The 20,176-nt window shown below is 34.6% G+C and overlaps 1 protein-coding gene across 5 annotated transcripts in view; it reads left to right on the top strand.

The window, feature by feature from the left end:
* ZNF148 (zinc finger protein 148) overlaps nucleotides 1-20,176 on the top strand; it is a 127,844-nt gene that overhangs the window by 39,232 nt on the left and 68,436 nt on the right. For 4 of the 5 annotated variants that reach the window (XM_032406745.1, XM_032406746.1, XM_032406747.1 and 1 more), the window contains one exon: nucleotides 8,669-9,017. In XM_032406745.1, the coding sequence (XP_032262636.1) occupies nucleotides 8,685-9,017 (333 nt within the window). In that variant the 5' untranslated portion in view covers nucleotides 8,669-8,684. Of the gene's footprint in view, nucleotides 1-6,634; nucleotides 8,254-8,668; nucleotides 9,018-20,176 lie in introns of those variants that run through there. The other variant, XM_032406749.1, reaches the window with a different exon arrangement.

Below are 20,176 nucleotides of genomic sequence, written 5' to 3'. Positions count from 1 at the left end.
TATTATTATTTTTTTAAATTTTATTTATTTGACAGAGACACAGCAAGAGAGGGAACATAAGCAGAGGGAGTGGGAGAGGGAGAAGCAGGCTTCCCACTGAGCAGGGAGCCCGACTGGGGGCTTGATCCCAGGACTCTGGGATCATGACCTGAGCCGAAGGCAGACCCTTAACGACTGAGCCACCCAGGCGTCCCTATTATTTTAGACTCTAAAACAATTGGGTGGGGGTCTTGGATGGGAAGATCTTTCCAGATACACATAGAGCTAAAAGATCTGTAACTAGCTCCTTCTAATTCTAAAGAGTCTGTTACTCTAAATGTTTAGATAAGATCAGAACAACTTAATCTCAGGGACATTATACACTTCAAATAGTTCTTTTTAGATGGAAAGTATGTCATCATACATTGTATTTTATGGTTCTTGTCCTGTTGTAAATACTGTATTTTGAAACAAGTATCAAATATTATATATTCTATTATAGAATTTATTAAAGGGTTAGAAACTAGTTGTCAATTTTCCACCATAATTTATGTCAACATATTTTAACCTTGGTACCCTTTTTAAGAGACTTGAATAACAGTTAGTTTTGATAAATTTATGTACTTGTATACAGCATTTATAGTAGTCCTGTTGACTTAAGTTTTATTACTGAATAGTGTAAGACATTATAGGTGTTTTTGGTATTGAAAGTGAAATTACATCCTTAGTTCTGTACTGAACAAATAGGGTTTGTATTATTAAAGTGAGAGCATTTATCTAAGTTTAAAAAATGTTGATATTAATAGTTAGCAGTTCTCTGTTCTGAAACAAGTTTTGGTTACTCTAGTACATACTAAAAATAACTTAGGTGTTTAATGTTCATAGTGTACAGGGAAGTTTGTTTTAAGGAGTGTTTTTGATACTCCTTTTATTATACAAGACTGTAGAAAATTCATAGTTTCCTAACAGAATAAGTATTTTTAACATTAATGTTTGAATTGTTGATATTGGCATAAGATGTGATGTATGAAACAACTAGATCCAGCAGAATGTAGGGTTCTGTTTTGTTTGGACCTTTTTTTTTTTATCCCCCTCCCCCTTTTTCAATATAAATTACAGCTGTTTCTTAAACAGTATGAGAGGCCAAAAATTTGATGTTTTAATATTTATAGATACCACTATTTTCTTGTTGTCACATTGTTTTGGAAGACTTTGGTGTTGAGTATTTGGAATACAGAATATGCTTAGATTCTGCTTTATTTGAGGGGGATGCAGGCATATAGAGATGCCTGTTAATTTTGACTTAATATTTACAAATTTTCTGTGGTTAAAAAAGGGTCAGAGGTTTTTCTTGTTATATTGTATAAAATGATGGATCTTAGCCTATACTTTCTCTTATTTAATGTCTTTAATTGTTGCTAGCAATGATCAGAAAGACCATTTTTTCCAGTTGCCATTATTATAAATGATGCTCCTGTTGGAATGTTTTGAATTAGTAGTAATTTAAAAATCATCAAGGAGCGTAGTTTACAAGATATACTTTATAGGTGCAAAATGGTAGTTATACAACGGTATATCTGAAGGGGTTTCTTTTTTTTTTTTTTTTTTTTTTTAAAGATTTTATTTATTTATTCATGAGAGACAGAGAGAGAGAGAGAGGCAGAGGGAGAAGCAGGCTCCCAAGGAGCAGGAAGCCCGATGCGGGACTCGATCCCAGGACATTGGGATCATGACCTGAGCCGAAGGCAGATGCTTAACCATCTGAGCCACCCAGGCGCCCTCTGAAGGGGTTTCTGAATGTGGAATATGTCTAGACAAGAAGTAGACTTTGTTTTTAAATTAGCGATGAAGCATTGTTTGCATAGATAAAACTATTCTTTTGAAGGATGAAAGAGAATAGGAAACTTCTTAAGAATTACCAGTGGCAAATTGTTAATTCCATATTGATCATGGTTTGCTTTGTCTAACCAGTTGATTTTGAGGCTGACTGATACCTGTGTTTCCAATGCTGATATTTTTTAAGGTGTAATTTCTCACTGACTTGTACATGGGTTAGAAGTGTTAATATCCAAATTAATATAACTGGCATCCTCCAGACAACAAGGAGTTTGCTGAAAATGCTTTGGGTCAGAAGTAATTTGTAAAACCTAGCTTTTCTGTTTCAGAATAGGTTCCTTTGAGTACTTTTCTTCTACATTCAGGTGAGGTTTATAGGTTGAATGGGTTCTGGTACAAGGCAGGGTATTGTTGATTTGGGAGAATATTTTGAGTTGGAAATTATTCTTTTTATAGAAAAGAATGATGTTTAATTCTTAAGCTTGCCCACTATAATCTGTTTTGACTCATAATGTTGGAAGCTCTACATTGTTCAATAAAAGTTGGTGGAAAATAATATACAACCAAACTAAATAAATAAAACAGAAAAGCAGTATCTGTAAGTGAGAAATATTTCTTTCATGTTTGAATGCAAGATTTAATTAAAGGTGATAAAGTGGCAGATGAATATTTGTGTACGTTCTGAAGGGGAACTAGGTGCTTTCAAAAATTTTAGAGGATTACGGCAGAAGTCTTCCAGATCTGTTTTCACCTTAAAATGTACAACCCTCTTTTCTTTGATACAGGTATATCTTTAGAACCACTCCTATATTAGCCACATTTAGGATTATTTTGTTTGATTTCCAAGTGAAAATGGTGAGGTAAAAGAGGAAGGGAGTTTCCTGAAGTAACTTGGTAAAGGTTTGAAGAAAGAATGGAAGGATTAAGACCGTGTATGTAAGCCTATGAAAAAAAGAATGACAGAAATTTACTAAGGTGTGAGTAATGGGTGGAAGTGGGAAAATAGCAAATGTAGGAAGTGTCCATTCCTTCCAAAGGAGAAAAGGGGATTTTGTGTCACAGAGTTCTCCTGTGGTACCATGTGGTGGGAGTAGCCAGCTAAGGAGACTTGGATTGCTTTACCAAGCCACGCAGTGGTGACAGAGTGGCCTCAGAGTAGGTGAGTGAGAAGAGGAGGAGTTCTGTGAGTTCTTAATGTGTTCAGATCCTTTTTCAAGATGGGAAGGTTTAGTATAGTGAGGCAAAAAGTGCACTAAACCAGCTAAGCCCGTTTTGAAATCCCTCCTAGTGTACCTCATAGCTATGACTTGGGGTAAACCCCAGTTTCTTTATCTGTTAAATGGGGATATACTGTTATTGTCTTGAGCGTTACTATACGGGTTAAGTGATGTAACATATATAAATGTACCCAGCAGTGTCTTACAGCTAGTAGATCCTCAACACATATTAGTTGTTCTTCCTTTCCAGGTTATGATAATCTCTGAACTTTATAATATAGACCCAAACCTATTAATAAATTCGGAAAGATATTTTCCTTATTAATTGCATAGAACTCCCTTAAAAAAATCAGTAGGCACTTTAAGTGCCTTGCAGAGTTGATTAAAAATGAGTAGTGGTGGCCAGCTTGTCCATATGTTATGCTTCTGTCAACTTTGTCTTCTGAAAGCAAGCCCAAACAGTCCCCTCAGTTTAGAAATAATTAACACAAATGCTTGTATTAAAAGCGCATGTGTTTAATTCCTTATTGAAAACCCTGACTCAAAGCTTATTTACTCCATTTCATCTTATAAATCTATAAAGTTTACTTTTTAATTGCTTGCACACAGTTGATTAGAAGCATTAAATTAGAAGGTGATGACAAGGAGAGTCAGCTGTCCCTTCTGGAAGACAGGAGAAAGTGATGGCTAATAATTTATGTTCTCTTTGAGTAGAGCATTGCCATTAGGCTTAAATGACTAGGGGTTACCTAATTGGCCACAATTTGAATTACTTTTACACAGCTGAACCAAACATTTTTCAGTAGGAAAGGCTGGTAAGAAGTGTGTGGGAATCATTGAATGGAGCAGGAAACTGTATTGTGGCCCCCTAAATATCCCTGTTGCTGTACCTGTCAGCTTTTTTGACAGAGAGAGATGGAGATGAGGGAAGAATAAAGCTTGGAAAGGGGGAAAAGAATGCAGTTTGAAGTAATCTGCTAAAGGGAGATTTAGGAGAAATTGCCCCGAGGTGGGCTGGCCTCTTCCTTCTTTTCACTCTTTTGCTATGTTCTAGTTTTTAATGATTTGTGTTCTGGGTAACTCTAAATTTCAGAAGAAAGAGAGCTATCCCTTTAGCTGAATTAGCCCTAGGACATCATTGTCCATCTTGTCTCAGCTCTTAACAGCTGTGATGTTTTAAACTCTTTGTCAGCTGTCCAGGGTCCCTTACAAAAGAATGTGTTGTCATAAGGAACTCAGGGTGACTGGTTGCTTATTACTCCACCTAGCCCTTCTTTTTCCCCAGTTGGACAGAGGCTACTGGGAACACAAATTAATTGTTTATTTCTTTTTTTCTTCTAAAGCAGGCTCTCATGTAAGTGACATGATTTAAAGGAACCATTATTTCTTTCTTCCTCTCTGCTGTGTAATATCCCTAACACCTGAATTTCCATTAATTGTATAGATGTTTGGGTCAAAAAGCATTAGTTGGCTTTTTGACAGTTTAGCAGGAAGAGACATTTAACTATTTGCATTTTATTTTATTTTTTTAAAGATTTTATTTATTTGACAGAGCACAAGCAGAGGGAGAGGGAGAAGCAGGCTCCCTGCTGAGCAAGGAGCCCATTGTGAGACTTGATCCCAGGACCTTGGGATCCTGACCTGGGCCGAAGGCCGCCGCTTAACTGACTGAGTCACCCAGGCTTCCCTAACTATTCACATTTTAACATGGATTGATTACATCAGTTTCCTTTCTTTACTCCTGGCTGATCCTCCTTGGAAATAACTGAAATTAGAGAAGGGAAGTAGCCTATGTTAACTCTTGAGCATAGGACCTTTTGTTGTATTCGGGCTGTTGAATGTGCTGTGAAACACATGGGAGCTTTGACTGAGACCATGCAGGAGTTAGAAGGGGGAAAGTTAAAGATGATAAGTGCATGTTAAGAGAGTTTCAAGGACAATAAAAAATGGTCTTTCCTTATCATTTTTCGTGTAACTTTGTCCTTTTTCCTTTTACTATAGGCTTGGTGAAATTAATTTTATTGTTTGAGAACCTTATCTAATTTCTTGTCCAGCTTACTCTGCCCAGTTACTTGTTGAGATGTATGATACAAGTATGGCTCACTTTATTTGTCTATGTATCTTCTTCTTGATTTTTTTCACGTAATGTATCTTGGAGAACTTTTCACCTGGCACATACAGCGGCCTCATTCCTTTTAATGACTGTATTCCATTGTATGGTTGAATCATAATTAATTGAACAAGTCTTCTATCAGTGGATGCTTAGGTTGTTTCCAGTCTTTTCCCACTAAAGGATTGTACCAGACATCCTTGTACATACATCTTTGGTTAATTTTAAGGAATTACTTTATAGGATTGTGTATATTCTTAGCAGTGAGGTTGCTGGGTCAAGGGTGCATGCAGTTTTCATTTTGATATTTCCAAGGCTTGCTTTAAACCCTTGTCAGAGCAGTGTTCACAGATACTGAAATCTATATCTTGGTATTTTCTGGTATTTCAGGGAAGTTGTCTCAAAACAATTTCTCGGCTAGCCAGTAACTCAAAATGTATGGATTAATTTGGGGTCATAGGAATAAAACCATACCTAAAAAAAGGAAGAGAGATTCCTTTTTCTGTGTCTATGGCCTGTTTTCAAGCAAATTTTCAAAGAGGTCATATTTGTCTTACATTTAGGCTTTCCACTTCCTTTTCCATTTACTCCGTATGTATTGAGATGTGTTAACTTCCTGTTCCAAGTCCCTCACCCTGGCACTTAATGTAAGCCTACCTTTTTTCCAAAATAGTCTCTATCCCTAGAATATTTTGACTTTCTCAGTACTTACTGTTTTAGCCTCATGTTAGGGATAAGGTTAGTAAAAATTATATTTTAATGTTTGTTTTCATATGTACATTTTATGTTAACAGTATTTTAGAGGTATAGTTTTAAATCGTATGCATATATTAGGATATACTATTTTAAAAAAATGATGAGATGCATGATCAAAAACAGTGGAGTTGGGGACCATTGCTTTAGGGAAATGTAGACCCTGTGTTGGGTTAACAAGTCAGCTTCAACTTTGGCTACTTTTTCTTTAAGTTTTGTCCTAGGTCAGTTTCTTTAAGTTGCCCTTTTAATGACTTCTTCTACATCTCCCGTATTCTTTAAAAGCTCCCCCGTTTTTTGTGTTTTGTTTTTAATAACGATATAACAGTAGCAGCTGTAGCAGCAATGAAAAATTGCAATAAAGGATGGCTTTGTGTAGACATAATTCCCTTTTAAATTAGGGGCTTTCCACATTCTTTAAGAAAACAGTAAATAGAAGAATATAATTGATTTGGTATGAACCTCCAAAGAAATGGCCAGAATAAGCAAATTTTAGCCCTGTAAGACTTCGGTCTCACTTACTTGTGGGATAGTTGATTTTCTAAGAAATGTGATAAATAGAATATTAGAAGATAACAGTTATTTGGTGATTTATTTAGAATCTTTGTCCTATAGATTTTTAAAAAAGATTTTATGTATTTATTTGTGAGAGAGAGAGAGCAAGCATGAGCGGGAGGGGGGGGGCGCAGAGGGAGAAGCAGACTCTCCACTGAGCAGAGAGCCTGATGTGGGTGGGGCTTGATCCAAGTTTGCTACTAAAGATTTTGAAAAGTAAAATCCGATTCTGGGTCCTTTGTTTTATGTGTTCTAGACTGATAATACCTGGTACCAGGGAAGATAAGATTAGCAAGTATGAATTATATTTTTTGTGTTTTTTAACTTTGCTGTTTGTGTTTTTTTGAACTGTTCATTTAAGTACAAGTTTCTCAGTAAATGATAACCTTAGTAAATGAAAGAGTATTTAAATTTCGGTAGTGTGTTTGTTTGAATGTAACTGATCATTTATTTTACCTACCTGATTGATTTGGGAAAGAGGTAACCAAACTGAAACATAGTTAATGCATTTACTACTTGTGGACCCTTCCCTTTGGGTAGGTTATGTATGTTAATTCTACACAGTCTGACAGTAGAAATCTATTTTGAAAAACTTTGTACAAGTGCTTTCACCCTCTTTGAGATGAAATTTCTTTGATTTCATGATTGTTATGTTAGTTCCTAGAGTAACACAGTGGAATTTGAATTTATAACAATCAAAGTTAGAAGGGCAGATTTAATATTGCCTGTCTTTTCTAAATAATGGAGTAAATAAGGTAATGTAATTATTTGATAGCATGTAGTTCTTATAACCTATTAAATTTAATCATGTGCTGTTATTTAAGATTATATTAGTAATGGAAGTTTCACTTTTATTTCATTTTAACGCATTTAAAAACGTGTAAAAAATAAAATTTTATTATAGTAAGTTTTCAAATTAGAGATAAATGTAAATATGGAGAAATACAGTTTAAACACCCAGTGGTAATGTTAATATTGTTAGCATTTTAGAAATCTGTACATTCAGACACACATTTCCTTTAATATATTGGGATATTCCCCCACATTTTCAGATACTTTTCAAGAATATTTTTATTACTGCATACATTCTTTTTTGAGCTTCCAACAAGCTTATTGAAGTATAATAACTGACAGAAACATGCACATATTGCAGATAAACAACTTGAAAACTTTACAAAGTGAGTACACCTGTGCAGTCAGCATTCCACTCAAGAAAAAACACTGCCAGCACCCGGACACCTCCCATTTCATACCTGTTACAAGCAGCAGCCCCCACAGGGTAGCCATTATTCTGATTTTATTTTTAAGAAAAACTGTGAGATATAATTTACATATAATAAAATTCACCCATTTTCAGTGTTCAATTCAGGGATTTTTAGTAAATTTACTGAGTTGTACAGCCATCAGTATAGTTTAAAACATATGTATGAATATATTTTAACCAGCTTTGTTTTATTGAATACATAGTGTATTACCATTTTTTTGTTAATGTAAACTTTACTCTAGTGATTTTTTATATATAACTTTCTATGCATTTTGTTTCATCGGGATAGGTTTCTTAAAGTATAATCACCAGTTCAAAGAATATGTGCATTTTTATGGCTTTTGATACATAGTACCAGATTACCTTTGAAAATAATTGAGCTAATTTATTTTCCTATTGTTAGTAAATGAGTGTCTTTTTTTTTTTTTTTTTTTAACCTACCTCAACATTGGACGTATTTTTTTTTTTAAAGAGTCATACCAGTTTGGTGGATGAAATATAGTAGCTCTGTTTTAATGCTCATTTCTTTGATTACTACTGTAAGTGACTATTCATTTTATATACTTTATATATGTAGTGATTTGCCTGATAGTGGTTTGTCAATTTATTTCTTAATGAATGCACCTTTTTTATTTTTAAGACATTTTAATATATTAAAAGATATGAATCCTTTGTTACAAATACTTTCCCCCAGTTTGCTTTATCTCATACTCATTTTTCATAATGAAATAGATTAAGATTTTATGCCTTAATGCCAAAGATGAAAATTTGTATTTTACTCTACCAGCCTTTGGAAACTTACTTGGTAATTTTAAAATTGGAGATGATAATGAATTACATGAATAAAATTTTTCTGTTAAAGTGTGTACCTTTCATAATTGAAATTTTAAAAAGTATCAAGTAGACATATAAAACTAATTCATTATGCTTTGTTGCCAAACTTGGTCTTTCTAGGCAGTTATACTTAAGCATGAACATTGACGACAAACTGGAAGGATTATTTCTTAAATGTGGCGGCATAGACGAAATGCAGTCTTCCAGGGCAATGGTTGTAATGGGTGGAGTGTCTGGCCAGTCTACCGTGTCTGGGGAACTGCAGGAGTCGGTACTTCAAGACCGGAGTATGCCTCACCAGGAGATCCTTGCTGCAGATGAAGTGTTACAAGAAAGTGAAATGAGACAACAGGATATGATATCACATGATGAACTCATGGTCCATGAGGAGACAGTAAAAAATGATGAAGAGCAGATGGAAACACATGAAAGACTTCCTCAAGGACTACAGTATGCACTTAATGTCCCTGTAAGTAATTCCTTTAAAGATTAATATAACTTACAGTTAGAAACATAATTTTGTGTTAAGTAATACTTCAAGTCATTGAGGAAATTTCAGAAATTGTTTAAAGGCTTAAATAGTTCAAATGGGTGTTCTTGAATTGATATGCTGAATGTTGACAGAAATCACATTTGAAAAAGCAAAATTAAGTTTTTGTATTATATACATTTTAGAAACTTATCTTTTCCAGGATAAAATTTATTTCTCTGTCAGGATTACTGTGTATTAAATTTTAAGTGCTTCAGTTTTAAAGATTTTGTTTTAACTTCTGGGTTTCCTTGAGGAGTAGAAAGATTGAATCTTGAGCATAACTAGAAAAAGATCAGACACTTTTGAGGGATTTTTCCTTCAAATTCTGTAACTTGGCAATTCCTGGTGCCTGTATTTTTTTCACTGTCTTTTTAAAAGGTGTATCAGCTCTTTAATTTTTCCTGTTTATCTTAGATGTCGTGGTTTAATCACCTAAAGTATTCTTTTGTAGGCATCCATAACTTTTTTGCCTTCTTGTGTTTTTATTTTTACCTGATGACCAGCAAAATCATAACCATAGTGTAATCTTCTTCTATTCTTTCTGTGATATTAAACCTGGATTTCTTTCAGTATATCTAATATACTGTGCTTTTTCTTTGCTTCAGAACCTTCGTATATCCTGGTTATAATATTCCCCTCAGCCATACCCCCTCCCTGTTTTTTATCTAGTTAGTGGTTCATCATTATCAGCCTTCCCCTTCTATTTAGTCCAGGTTGAGTTCCTACAATAGGGACTTGTGGTTACTTGTTCAGTGTCTGTCTCTCTGATAGATTATAGGCTCTATGAGAGCATGAATTTTGTCTTACGTTCCATTGTATCCCCGGTATTGGCACATTGTGTGAATGAATGAATAATACTTATAGTTGTGTTCTAATACATGTGCTCACCAACTTTTACCTAGCCCATTGCAATAGCCTTGTCTTTTTTTAGCCTGTTCATGTGATGGATTATATTAATTGATTTTTGAATGGTGAACCACCCTTATATACCTACAATACATCCCACTTGGTTGTGGTGTATAATTCTTACTATATATCGTTGGATTCAATTTGCTAATAAGTTGTTGAGGACTTTTGTATCTATGTTCATGATATATATTGGTCTAGTTTTCTTGTAATACCTTCATATCTGATTTTGATATTAGAGTAATCCTGGTCTCATAGAATGATCTAGGAGTATTCCTCTGCTTCTGACTTCTGGAAGAGATTGTAGAGAATTGGTATAATTTCTTCCATAAATGTATGATAGAATTCACCAGTGAGTACTTATGGTCTGGTACTTTATTTTTTGGAAGGTTATTAATTACTGACTCAATTTCCTTAATAGATGTAGGCCTGTTCAGATTGTTTATTTCTTTTGTGTGAGTTTTTACAGATTGTGTCTTTTAAGGAATTGGTCCCATTTCATCTAGATTATCAAATTTGTGGGCCTAGAGTTGTTCATAATACTCCTTTGTTATCCTTTTAATGCCCATTGTTGTTCAGCAGGTCTCTAGAACTGTTTCATCTTTCAAAACTGAATCTCTATGCCTATTGGACAACAATTCTCTGTTTTTCTCCAGACCCCAGTAGAGGCTTACTGATTTTACTGCTATTTTAAAAGAGTCAACTTTTGATTTTCTCTGTTGATTTCTAGTTTTCAATTTCACTGATTTCTGCTCTAATTTTTATGATTTCTTCTGTTATTTTGGATTAATTTTCTAGTTTTCTAAGGGGGAAGATTAGATGATTGATTTTAGATCTTTTCTAATATATGCATTCGATGCTATAAATTTTCCTCTAAGCACTGCTTTTACTGGATCCCACAGATTTTGATAAATTATATTTTTATTTTCATTCAATTCAGTATATCTTTTAATTTCTCCTCAGATTTCTTCTTTGATCCACATGTTATTTAGAAGTGTGTTGTTTAATCTCCAAGTGTTTGGCGATCTTGCAGCTATTTTCCTGTCATTAATTTCCAGATTAATTCTGTTGTAGTCTGAGAGCATATATCATATAATTTCTGTTCTTTCAAATTTGTTAAGGTGTGTTTTATGGCTCTGAAAGTGGTCTGTGAGTGCTCCATGTGAGCTTGAGAAGATTGCGTGTTTTCCTCTTGATGAAGTGGTCTATAGATTGCATTAGCCTTTTTAATAGGACTGACTGTCCTATAAATATAGATTGACTTGTCCAATCTGTATTTCATATAGTTTCTATAGTGATCTTTCTGAATGAGTTTTATATTTCTCACTCCCCTACGAAAACTTCTTCAGAGGTTCCTGTTGCTAAACAGCTAAAATACAGCCTAATGCAGAGGCAGAAAGAGCCTACATAATCAAAATCAGATCTCTTCTAACAACCCCTTAGACAGTAGTTCAACAGCTTCCCTCCCCCGTTTATACATGAAGTGTATCATATTACTTTATTTGCCCAGCTCCACTATGATTTTTTCTATTACTTCTGTATATGTTCTGTATACTTGTAATATTCTTTGATTGGCAATCTACTTGTTTTTACTTCTCAGCTGAAAAGATTTCTCTTGTTTGATTTTCATTGTGATAACTAACATTTTGCATTTTTTTGCTTACAAGACTATCAGGTCCCTTTTCCGGATCCTGCCTTCAATCTTTGTGTTCTCAATACCTGGGCTGTAGTAGGCAGTCAAATATTTTTTGAGTGAAAAAAACGTTTGTGTGTGTGTGTATATATATATATATTTTATTTTTTTTTTGAGGAAAATGTATGTGTATGTGTAAAGTGAATGCTCTCAGATGCTAAGTTTAAAGTTCAGAGTTTAGACAACTGCATAGACTTGTATAACCCACAACCCATCAAGATACAGAATATTTCTGTCATCCTAGAAGGTTTCTATGTGTTTCTTCCTGATCAGTCCCTTTGAGAACTTTATGTAAATAGAATCATATGTAACTCTTGTGTGGGGCTTCTTTTGCTTAGCACAATGTTTTTGGTTTATCCATATTGGTTGAATGTATACATAAGTAGTTCATTCCTTTTTGTTGTTGGTTAATATTCTGTTGTGTTATTGTCCTAAAATCTGTTTATTCATTTCCCCTTTTACGGTCATGTTACCTCTAGTTTTCAACCTTTATGGATAAACCTGCTATGAGCTATGAACATTCTTGTACAAGTCTTTTTTCATTTCTTTTGGATACTTCTTTATACAAGTTAAGCCATTTCTCTTGGGTTCTCATTTTATTTGATTGAGCTGGTGTCTATCTTTGCATCAGTATTACACTGTCTTGATTGCTGAATCTTGTATAGTAAATCTTGAAGTCAGGTAATACGGTCTTCCAATTTTGTTATTTTTCTTGCAAGACTGTTGTGACCATTTGAGGTTGTTTGTATTTTCATATAAAATACAGAATCAGCCTTTCAGTTTTTATAAAGAGAACCAGCTGGGATTTTATTGGAATTATATTAGTTCTACATATTGACTTGATAAAAATCAACATCTAAACAATAGTGGCTTCTAATCCATGAACATGATATATTGCTATATTTGTGTAGGTTTTCTATAATTTATCTTAGCCTTGTTCTTTTCAGTGTAGAGTTATTGGAAATATTTTAAGTTTATCCCTAAGTATTTCGTGTTTTGGATGTAATTGTAAATGGTATTTTGAAAAATTTCAATGTTTAATTGTTCATGACTAGTATATAGAAATGTAGTTCATTCTTTTTATATTGACCATGTGTCCTCTGTTATATGTACATATAAGTTCTAGTAGTTATTTTGTCGATTCCTTAAGTTTATTCACAGTCATATTGTCTGATCATATTGTTCATGCATTTTACATTTTCCTTTCCAGTATATATCTCTCCCTGCCCCCATGCCCCCACCCCCCACGGTATATATCTCTTCTTTTTCTTGTCTTATTGTATTGACTGGGGCCTTCAGTACAATGATGAATAGAGGTGGTAAGAGTAGACATCTTTGCTGTGTTCCTGATCTTTAGGGGACTCATTTAGTTTTTCACCATTAAGAATTATTTTAGCTGTAGATTTTTTTATAGATGATCTTCATTACGTTGAAGAAATTTTCGTTCTAATTTGCTGAGACTTTTTTGAATAAATGAATTTGTAACTTCAAATGCTTTTTCTGTGTCTATTAAGTGATAATGATTTTTTTCTCCTTATTATCTTAGTATGGTGAATGATGTTGATTGATTTTCAAGTATTAAACCATCCTCATATTCCTGGGATAAACTGCACTTGGTCATGATGTGTCATCCTTTTTATACATTGCTAGATTCAGTTCACTAACTTTTTAAAATAATTTTTAAGTGTACATTTATGAGGGATATTAGTTTTCTTGCATATCTTTGTTTTAGATGTACTAGCCTCATAAATGAGTTAGGAAATATTTCCTACTGCATTTTCTGAGTTTGTGTAAGATTTGTACATCTCTACTTTACGTATTTGTTAGGCTTTACTACTAAAGCTAACCTGGGACTGTGTTTTCTTTGTGAGAAGTTTTAAATTCCAAGTTCAATTTTTATTTATTTTTATATATATATTTTAAAGATTTTATTTATTTATTTGACAGCGAGAGAGGGAACACAAGCAGGGGGAGTGGGAGAGGGAGAAGCAGGCCTCCTGCCGAGCAGGGAGCCCAATGCGGGGCTCGATCCCAGAACCCCGGGATCATGGCCTGAGCCGAAGGCAGTCACTTAACCGACTGAGCCACCCAGGCGCCCCCCAAGTTCAATTTTTAAAACATATTTCAGGTTTCTCAGATTTTTAAATTTTTTTCTTTTTTTTTTTTTTTTTTAAAGATTTTATTTTTTTATTTGAGAGAGAGAGAATGAGAGAGAGCGAGTACATGAGAGGGGGGAGGGTCAGAGGGAGAAGCAGACTCCCTGCTGAGCAGGGAGCCCGATGCGGGACTCGATCCAGGGACTCCAGGATCATGACCTGAGCCGAAGGCAGTCGCTTAACCAACTGAGCCACCCAGGCGCCCATTTAAATTTTTTTCTTGAATCCGTTTTGATAAGTTGTATTTTTCAAGGAATTCATCCATTTCTTCTTGTTTAATTGAACAGAATTTTTCATAATTTTTAAATTTCTTTTTTTGTCTAAGGATCTATAATGATTTTTTCTTTCTCATTCCTGATAGTGGTAGTTTGTCCTTTCCTTGACTAGTCTGGATAGTGGTTTATCAATTTTATTGGTCTCTTCAAAGAATCAGGTTTTGGTTTTATTGATTGTTACTATTGTGCATTTCAACTTTAACTCATCTTTATTATTTCCTTCCTTCTACTTACTTTGTTTTTAATTTGCTCTTTTCCTAGCTTTTAAAAAATTTTTATTTTATTTTATTATGTTAATCACCATATATTACATCATTAGTTTTTGATGTAGTGTTCCATGAGTCCTAGCTTTTAAAGTGGGAGGCCAGATGACTGTTACAGGCCATTCTTCATTTTTGATATACACATTTGGAGCTATAAACTTCTCTTAACTTCCTTTGTGATTTCATTTTGACCCATGAATTAATTAGAAGTTTTTTGCTTAACTTCTAATGTTTTGAAGTTTTCCAGGTATCTTTTTGTCATTGATATTTAATTATTGTGGTCAGAGAATGTGCAGTGTATGATTTCAGTCTTTTTAAATTCATTGAGACTTGTTTTAGGGCCCAGTATATGGTTAGTTGGTCCATGTTTTATACTCTCTTGAAAAGAATGTGTATTTTGGAAGTTATTGGGTGGGTTATTTTATAAATGTCAATTAGGTCAAGTTGGCCTAGTTATGGTCTTTGACACTTTTTTTTTTAAGTTTTTATTTTAATTCCAGTTAGTTAACTAACATAGTTAATACTAGTTTTGGTTATACAGTATACAGCACCATACATCACCTGGTGCTCATCAGTGCATTCCTCAATCCCCATCGTTTATTTAACCAGTTCTTCCACCCCCTGCCCTCTGGTAGCCATCTATAATTAAGCGTCTGTTTGTTGATTTGTCTTTCTCTCTCTTTTTTCCCCCCTTTGCTTATTTGTTTTGTTTCTTTAATTCCACATATGAGTGAAATCATGTGAAATCATTTGTCTTTCTCAGTTATTTTGCTTAGCATCAAACTCTTCAGAATCATCCATGTTGTTGCAAATAGCAAGATTTCGTTCTTTTTTTGACTGAATCATATTCCATCATGTATGTATACTACATCTTCTTTATCCATTCATCAGTTGATGGACACTAGGGCTGCTTCCATATATCGGCTATTGTAAATAATGCTGCAACAAACATGGGGGGGCATGTATCCCTTGGAATTAGTGCTTTTATATTCTTCAGGTAGATACCCAGTAGTGTGATTGCTGGATCATAGGGTAGTTCTATTTTTAGCTTTTTGAGGAACCTCCATACTGTTTTCCACAGTAGCTGCATCAGTTTGCATTCCCACCACTAGTTCATGAGTGTTCCTTTTTCTCCACATCCTCACCAACACTTGTTTCTTGTATTGTTGGTTTTAGCCATTCTGATAGGTGTGAGGTAATAACTCATTGTAGTTTTGATTTGCATTTCCCTTGTGGTGAGTGATGCTGAGTATCTTTTCATGTGTCTTGGCCATCTGTATGTCTTTGGAGAAATGTCTATTCATGTCTTCTGCCTATTTTTTTATTGGATTGTTTATTTTTTGAGTATTGAGTCTTCTAAGTTCTTATATATTTTGGATCGGTCTTTGACACTGATCCTTTACTGATCTAGTCTTCCAACAGTTAAAGTTTATTTGTAAAAAGACCCAGTTGAAAACTCTATATTGCATTAATTGACACGTCTCTTTAGTTTTCTTTAGTCTGCGTTAGTTCCTCACTTTTAAAATTTTATGATCATAATACTTGAAGATTATAACTTTATTTTGTAGAATGTTTCTCAGTTTGGATTTATCTGATTTTTCCTCTTAATGATAGTTAAATTACTATCTTTGGGAGGGGTATTGCAAAAAGTGATGCTGTGTCTTCTCTGCATTGCATTCTAATAGGTGGCACATGATTTTTATCTGCCCCATTCTGATGGTTCACTTTGATAAGTTGATTAAGGTGATGTCTGGCAGGTTTTGTCACTGTAAAGTTAATCTCATTCCTCATCACACTTTTTAATTAATTTATTTATATCAGTATGGGCTTAGGAATTTTATTAACTGGGTTAAAATCTATTACTATGATTGTTCTAATGCTTGACTTAAGATTTGGCCAATTGGATCCTCTGCAAGCTGACTTCTGTGTTCTTTTGACATGTCCCATCAATCTTTTTAGCACATCCTTGCTTTCTGTCACAAGATTTTGAGGTCTGTCTGGTGTGTTTCTTGCCTCACCCTTGGAATCAGCCATTTCTCTAAGGAGGCCTAGTTCATTTTCGTGCAGAATGGCATTTAGAAGGCAAGATCTGGGTGCCTAATGTGTTGCTCATTGCTGTTGAGGTATAGCTACTTCCAGGCCTGTCAGTGGACAAAGCCAGAGAATATATGTATGTATATAATTAAATACATTTATATGTATATATGTACACCCACTTCTATCTATAATTATCTCCATATCTTATCAGTATTATAAAACTATGAGTCACACTGATCCCTCCAATTACAGTCCATTACCACAGAGTACATTTTAGTTTTCTCCCTTCTGTATTTTATAACTCCCTTCTTAAACAGTGAGAAATCTGGCTTTCTTTATCATTAGTATATTTCCTTACTTGATCAGACCTCCCTCCCCCTCGTGCCATGTGTAAACCATTTGTCACCCCATCTTCCTGTGCAGATGCCCTCTTCCTCTACCGAGGCTCCTATACTGCATGGCAGTCCATACTTCCTCCCTGCATGTGCTTTCACAACTTGCACTGGACCTCATCACCATATGGAGCCCTCCTTACACACTGTGCTGGTCCACGCTCACACTTGGTATCCTTCTTACCCCACTTAGCTTCCGACAGCTTGCTCCAGGCTGCCCTTCCCCTATAACGTAGATCCTTACGCTCCCTGGGTTCTGACACCTCACCCTTAGCTGTCTTCTGTGAAGAACCTCCTCACCCTGCTTACACCCTGACATCTTGCTTTGTGCAGCAGATGCCTGTTTATCTTGTCTGGGATCTCATACCCTGTTATGCTTCAGCTTATGCTTTTAGGAATGAATGGTTCATGGAGAGCGGGTAAATAGGGAGGGGCAGGAAGAGGAAGGGACAAAACTTACTATCCTTTTACTTTTGGTTAAACTTAATTTTGAAATTACATAGATTCATAGGAAGTTACAAAATTAGTAGAGAGGTCCCGTGTACCCTTCCCCCAGTTTCCTCTAGTGATTAAATTCTACATAATTATAGTACAATGTCAAAATCAGGAAATTGACATTGCTATAATATGTCCAGTGCTGTATACTTTATCACACATGTAGATATGTGTAACCACCATCACAATCAGGAGACAGAATGAATCCATCATGACAAAGATCTCTGTGGTGTGACCCCTTTGTAGTCACACCTCTTCTCCTACCTTTTCTAACCCCTGGCTATCCTACCCCTAGTTTATTTTCCACCTCTGTGTCTTTGTCATTTTGAGAATGTTTTATTAGTGGGCTCAAACAGTATGTGATCTTTAGAGGTTGACTTTTTTCATTTAACATAATGCCTTTGAGAGCCATCTGAGTTATTGTGTGTATTAGTAATTTGTTCCTTTTTATTATGGAATACTATTCCATGGTGTTTATGTACCACAGTTTAACCATTCACTTACTAAAGGACATTTTAGTTGTTTCTACATTTTGGATATTACAAATCTGCTATGAACATTCTTGCATAGGTTTTTGTGTGAGCATAGGTGTGTGATAAATACCTTGTCATACTCCCACCACCAGATATACACTCCTAACATTTTGGTATATATACTAATGTCCTTTTTTGATATGTATACCAGACGTAGGATCATGTTGCTTTTTATCGACTGTTTTCATTTACCAGCATATTTTGAACTTTTCTTAACTTCTTATTCTTCTAATGCTTCTTAAATGTTTGTTTCATATTCCATATTTATGGATAATTTTAAATCAAGTCCTGCTACTCCTACTAGGTAATGATAAATTTGTCTCATACTATATACCAGAGGGCAGAATTTAGGATTTGTGTAACATTGCTCTGTAGTAGAACACAACAGACACAAATTATATCGTTTTTTCTTACTTAGGCATTCCCACTAATATGGCACAGTGGTGAAGGGTAAGTCTTGGGACCATGACTATATATTTTTGAATTAAAGAGAGGACATTGATCTAGAACAGTATGATCCAGGTCCCCAGAAGTAAGAAGACTTAAGTTACCAGGCCTTTCATCCTTTTTAGATTATGTGCTAAAGACTTTTAAAAATAGATATTGAGCATATTAATGATTTTCTTCTTTTATTTGCTCATTCATTTGGAAGCCACAAAGAACTTTTTCATATTAACTTCTTTTGTTAACTAAAAACTAGAGTTGAGTTTTAAGTTTTCTTAGATTGTTAAATAACAGTTTAGGTTCTATAGCCTATGTAATCTCCCTGGTGTTTTGTGACAATTGAAGTAAAAGTTCCTCATTTGTGATAACTGCTGATTTTCAGAGTTTATCTTAACCTTATTCTAAATCAGTCACCCAAACTCAATGGCCCTACATTTTTGGCAGCAATCTCCAGGCCACCTTTTGAATGTCTACAGTTTACTCATTAGAACTTTGTTTCCTAATGTGTTAGAAACTTAAATTAAAATGAAATAAAATTAATTTTTCAGTTCTTAAGTCTCATTAGCCACATTTTAGGTGCTCAATAGCCACATGTAGTTAGTGGCTTCTGTTTTGGACAGCAAAGATAAACAACATTTCTAACATGGCAGAAAGTTTTATTGGAAACACTGTGCTACAAAGCTTCCGTAACTCAGAAACTGAATTTCTTTTAGAAATGTGAAAAAAGTATTTGGTTTATTCTTTTAATTCTTATATTTGTTTAGTAGGAATTGAGAAATCATAACTCTCTATGGGCTTTATTTTTCCAGTTTGATGGCAAGCATGTTGAAGAGTAAAGACATGTTTGTGTTGACAAATTGGAGCAAAATGTAATTCATAATGATATATATGCTACATTTGTTTTTTAGAAAACTGTTGGATTGTATCACTTGAGCAAAAGGATTTTATAAATTAGGAACTATAAAAAATCATGTTCTAGTCATATAATGATATAATAAAATGTGAAGTATTTCAGATATTTATAACTCCTGAAAAAATATACTTTAGCATTTTTGTAGCATTTTATTTTAGTCATGAATTTCTGTGCTATAAAACAGCATGAACAAAATTGTAGGTATTTACTTTCATGTATTTCCTATTTATGATTATTTTGTTCATGGCTTAGGAAACTCAAAATGTATTTGGCCATTGGCATAAGACCTTTATTTGTTTTTTTAGTTTTTAAATTTTCTTAAATCCTGTTACTAATTTAAGGAGGGCTGTATAGATCTTTTCCCATATGCCTCTTGCTCTAGTCAGTAAAAACCTAACATGCTGGGCGCCTGGGTGGCTCAGTTGGTTAAGCGACTGCCTTCAGCTCAGGTCATGATCCTGGAGTCCCGGGATCGAGTCCCGCATCAGGCTCCCTACTCAGCGAGGAGCCTGCTTCTCCCTCTAACCCTCCCCCCTCTCATGTACTCTAAGTGAATAAATAAATCTTTAAAAAAAAAAAAACAAAAAACCTAACATGCTGATGCTAGCAATTTGAGTATATATCTTGTAATGGGTAACTTTTTCCCTTTTATTAAAAAAAGAGAAAAGAAAAAAATCAACCCTAACCCATGTCAGTGGTTTTTTTGTGTTTTTTTTTTTTTTTTAAAGATTTTATTTATTTATTTGACAGAGAGAGAGAGACAGCTAGAGAGGGAACACAAGCAGGTGGAGTGGGAGAGGGAGAAGCAGGCTTCCTGCCGGGCAGGGAGCCCCATGCGGGGCTCGATCCCAGGACCCTGGGATCATGACCTGAGCCGAAGGCAGACGCTGAACGACTGAGCCACCCAGGCACCCCTTTTTCAGTGGTTTTAAGATATTTTTTATTTTTGCCACGTATTTTGTACTCTGTTTTTTTTTTTTTTTTTTTTT

Source organism: Phoca vitulina, unplaced genomic scaffold (genome assembly GCF_004348235.1).
Source record: "Phoca vitulina isolate PV1807 unplaced genomic scaffold, GSC_HSeal_1.0 scaffold8, whole genome shotgun sequence".
In the NCBI taxonomy this organism is placed as follows: domain Eukaryota; kingdom Metazoa; phylum Chordata; class Mammalia; order Carnivora; family Phocidae; genus Phoca; species Phoca vitulina.
This window is presented reverse-complemented; position numbering and strand designations above follow the sequence as displayed.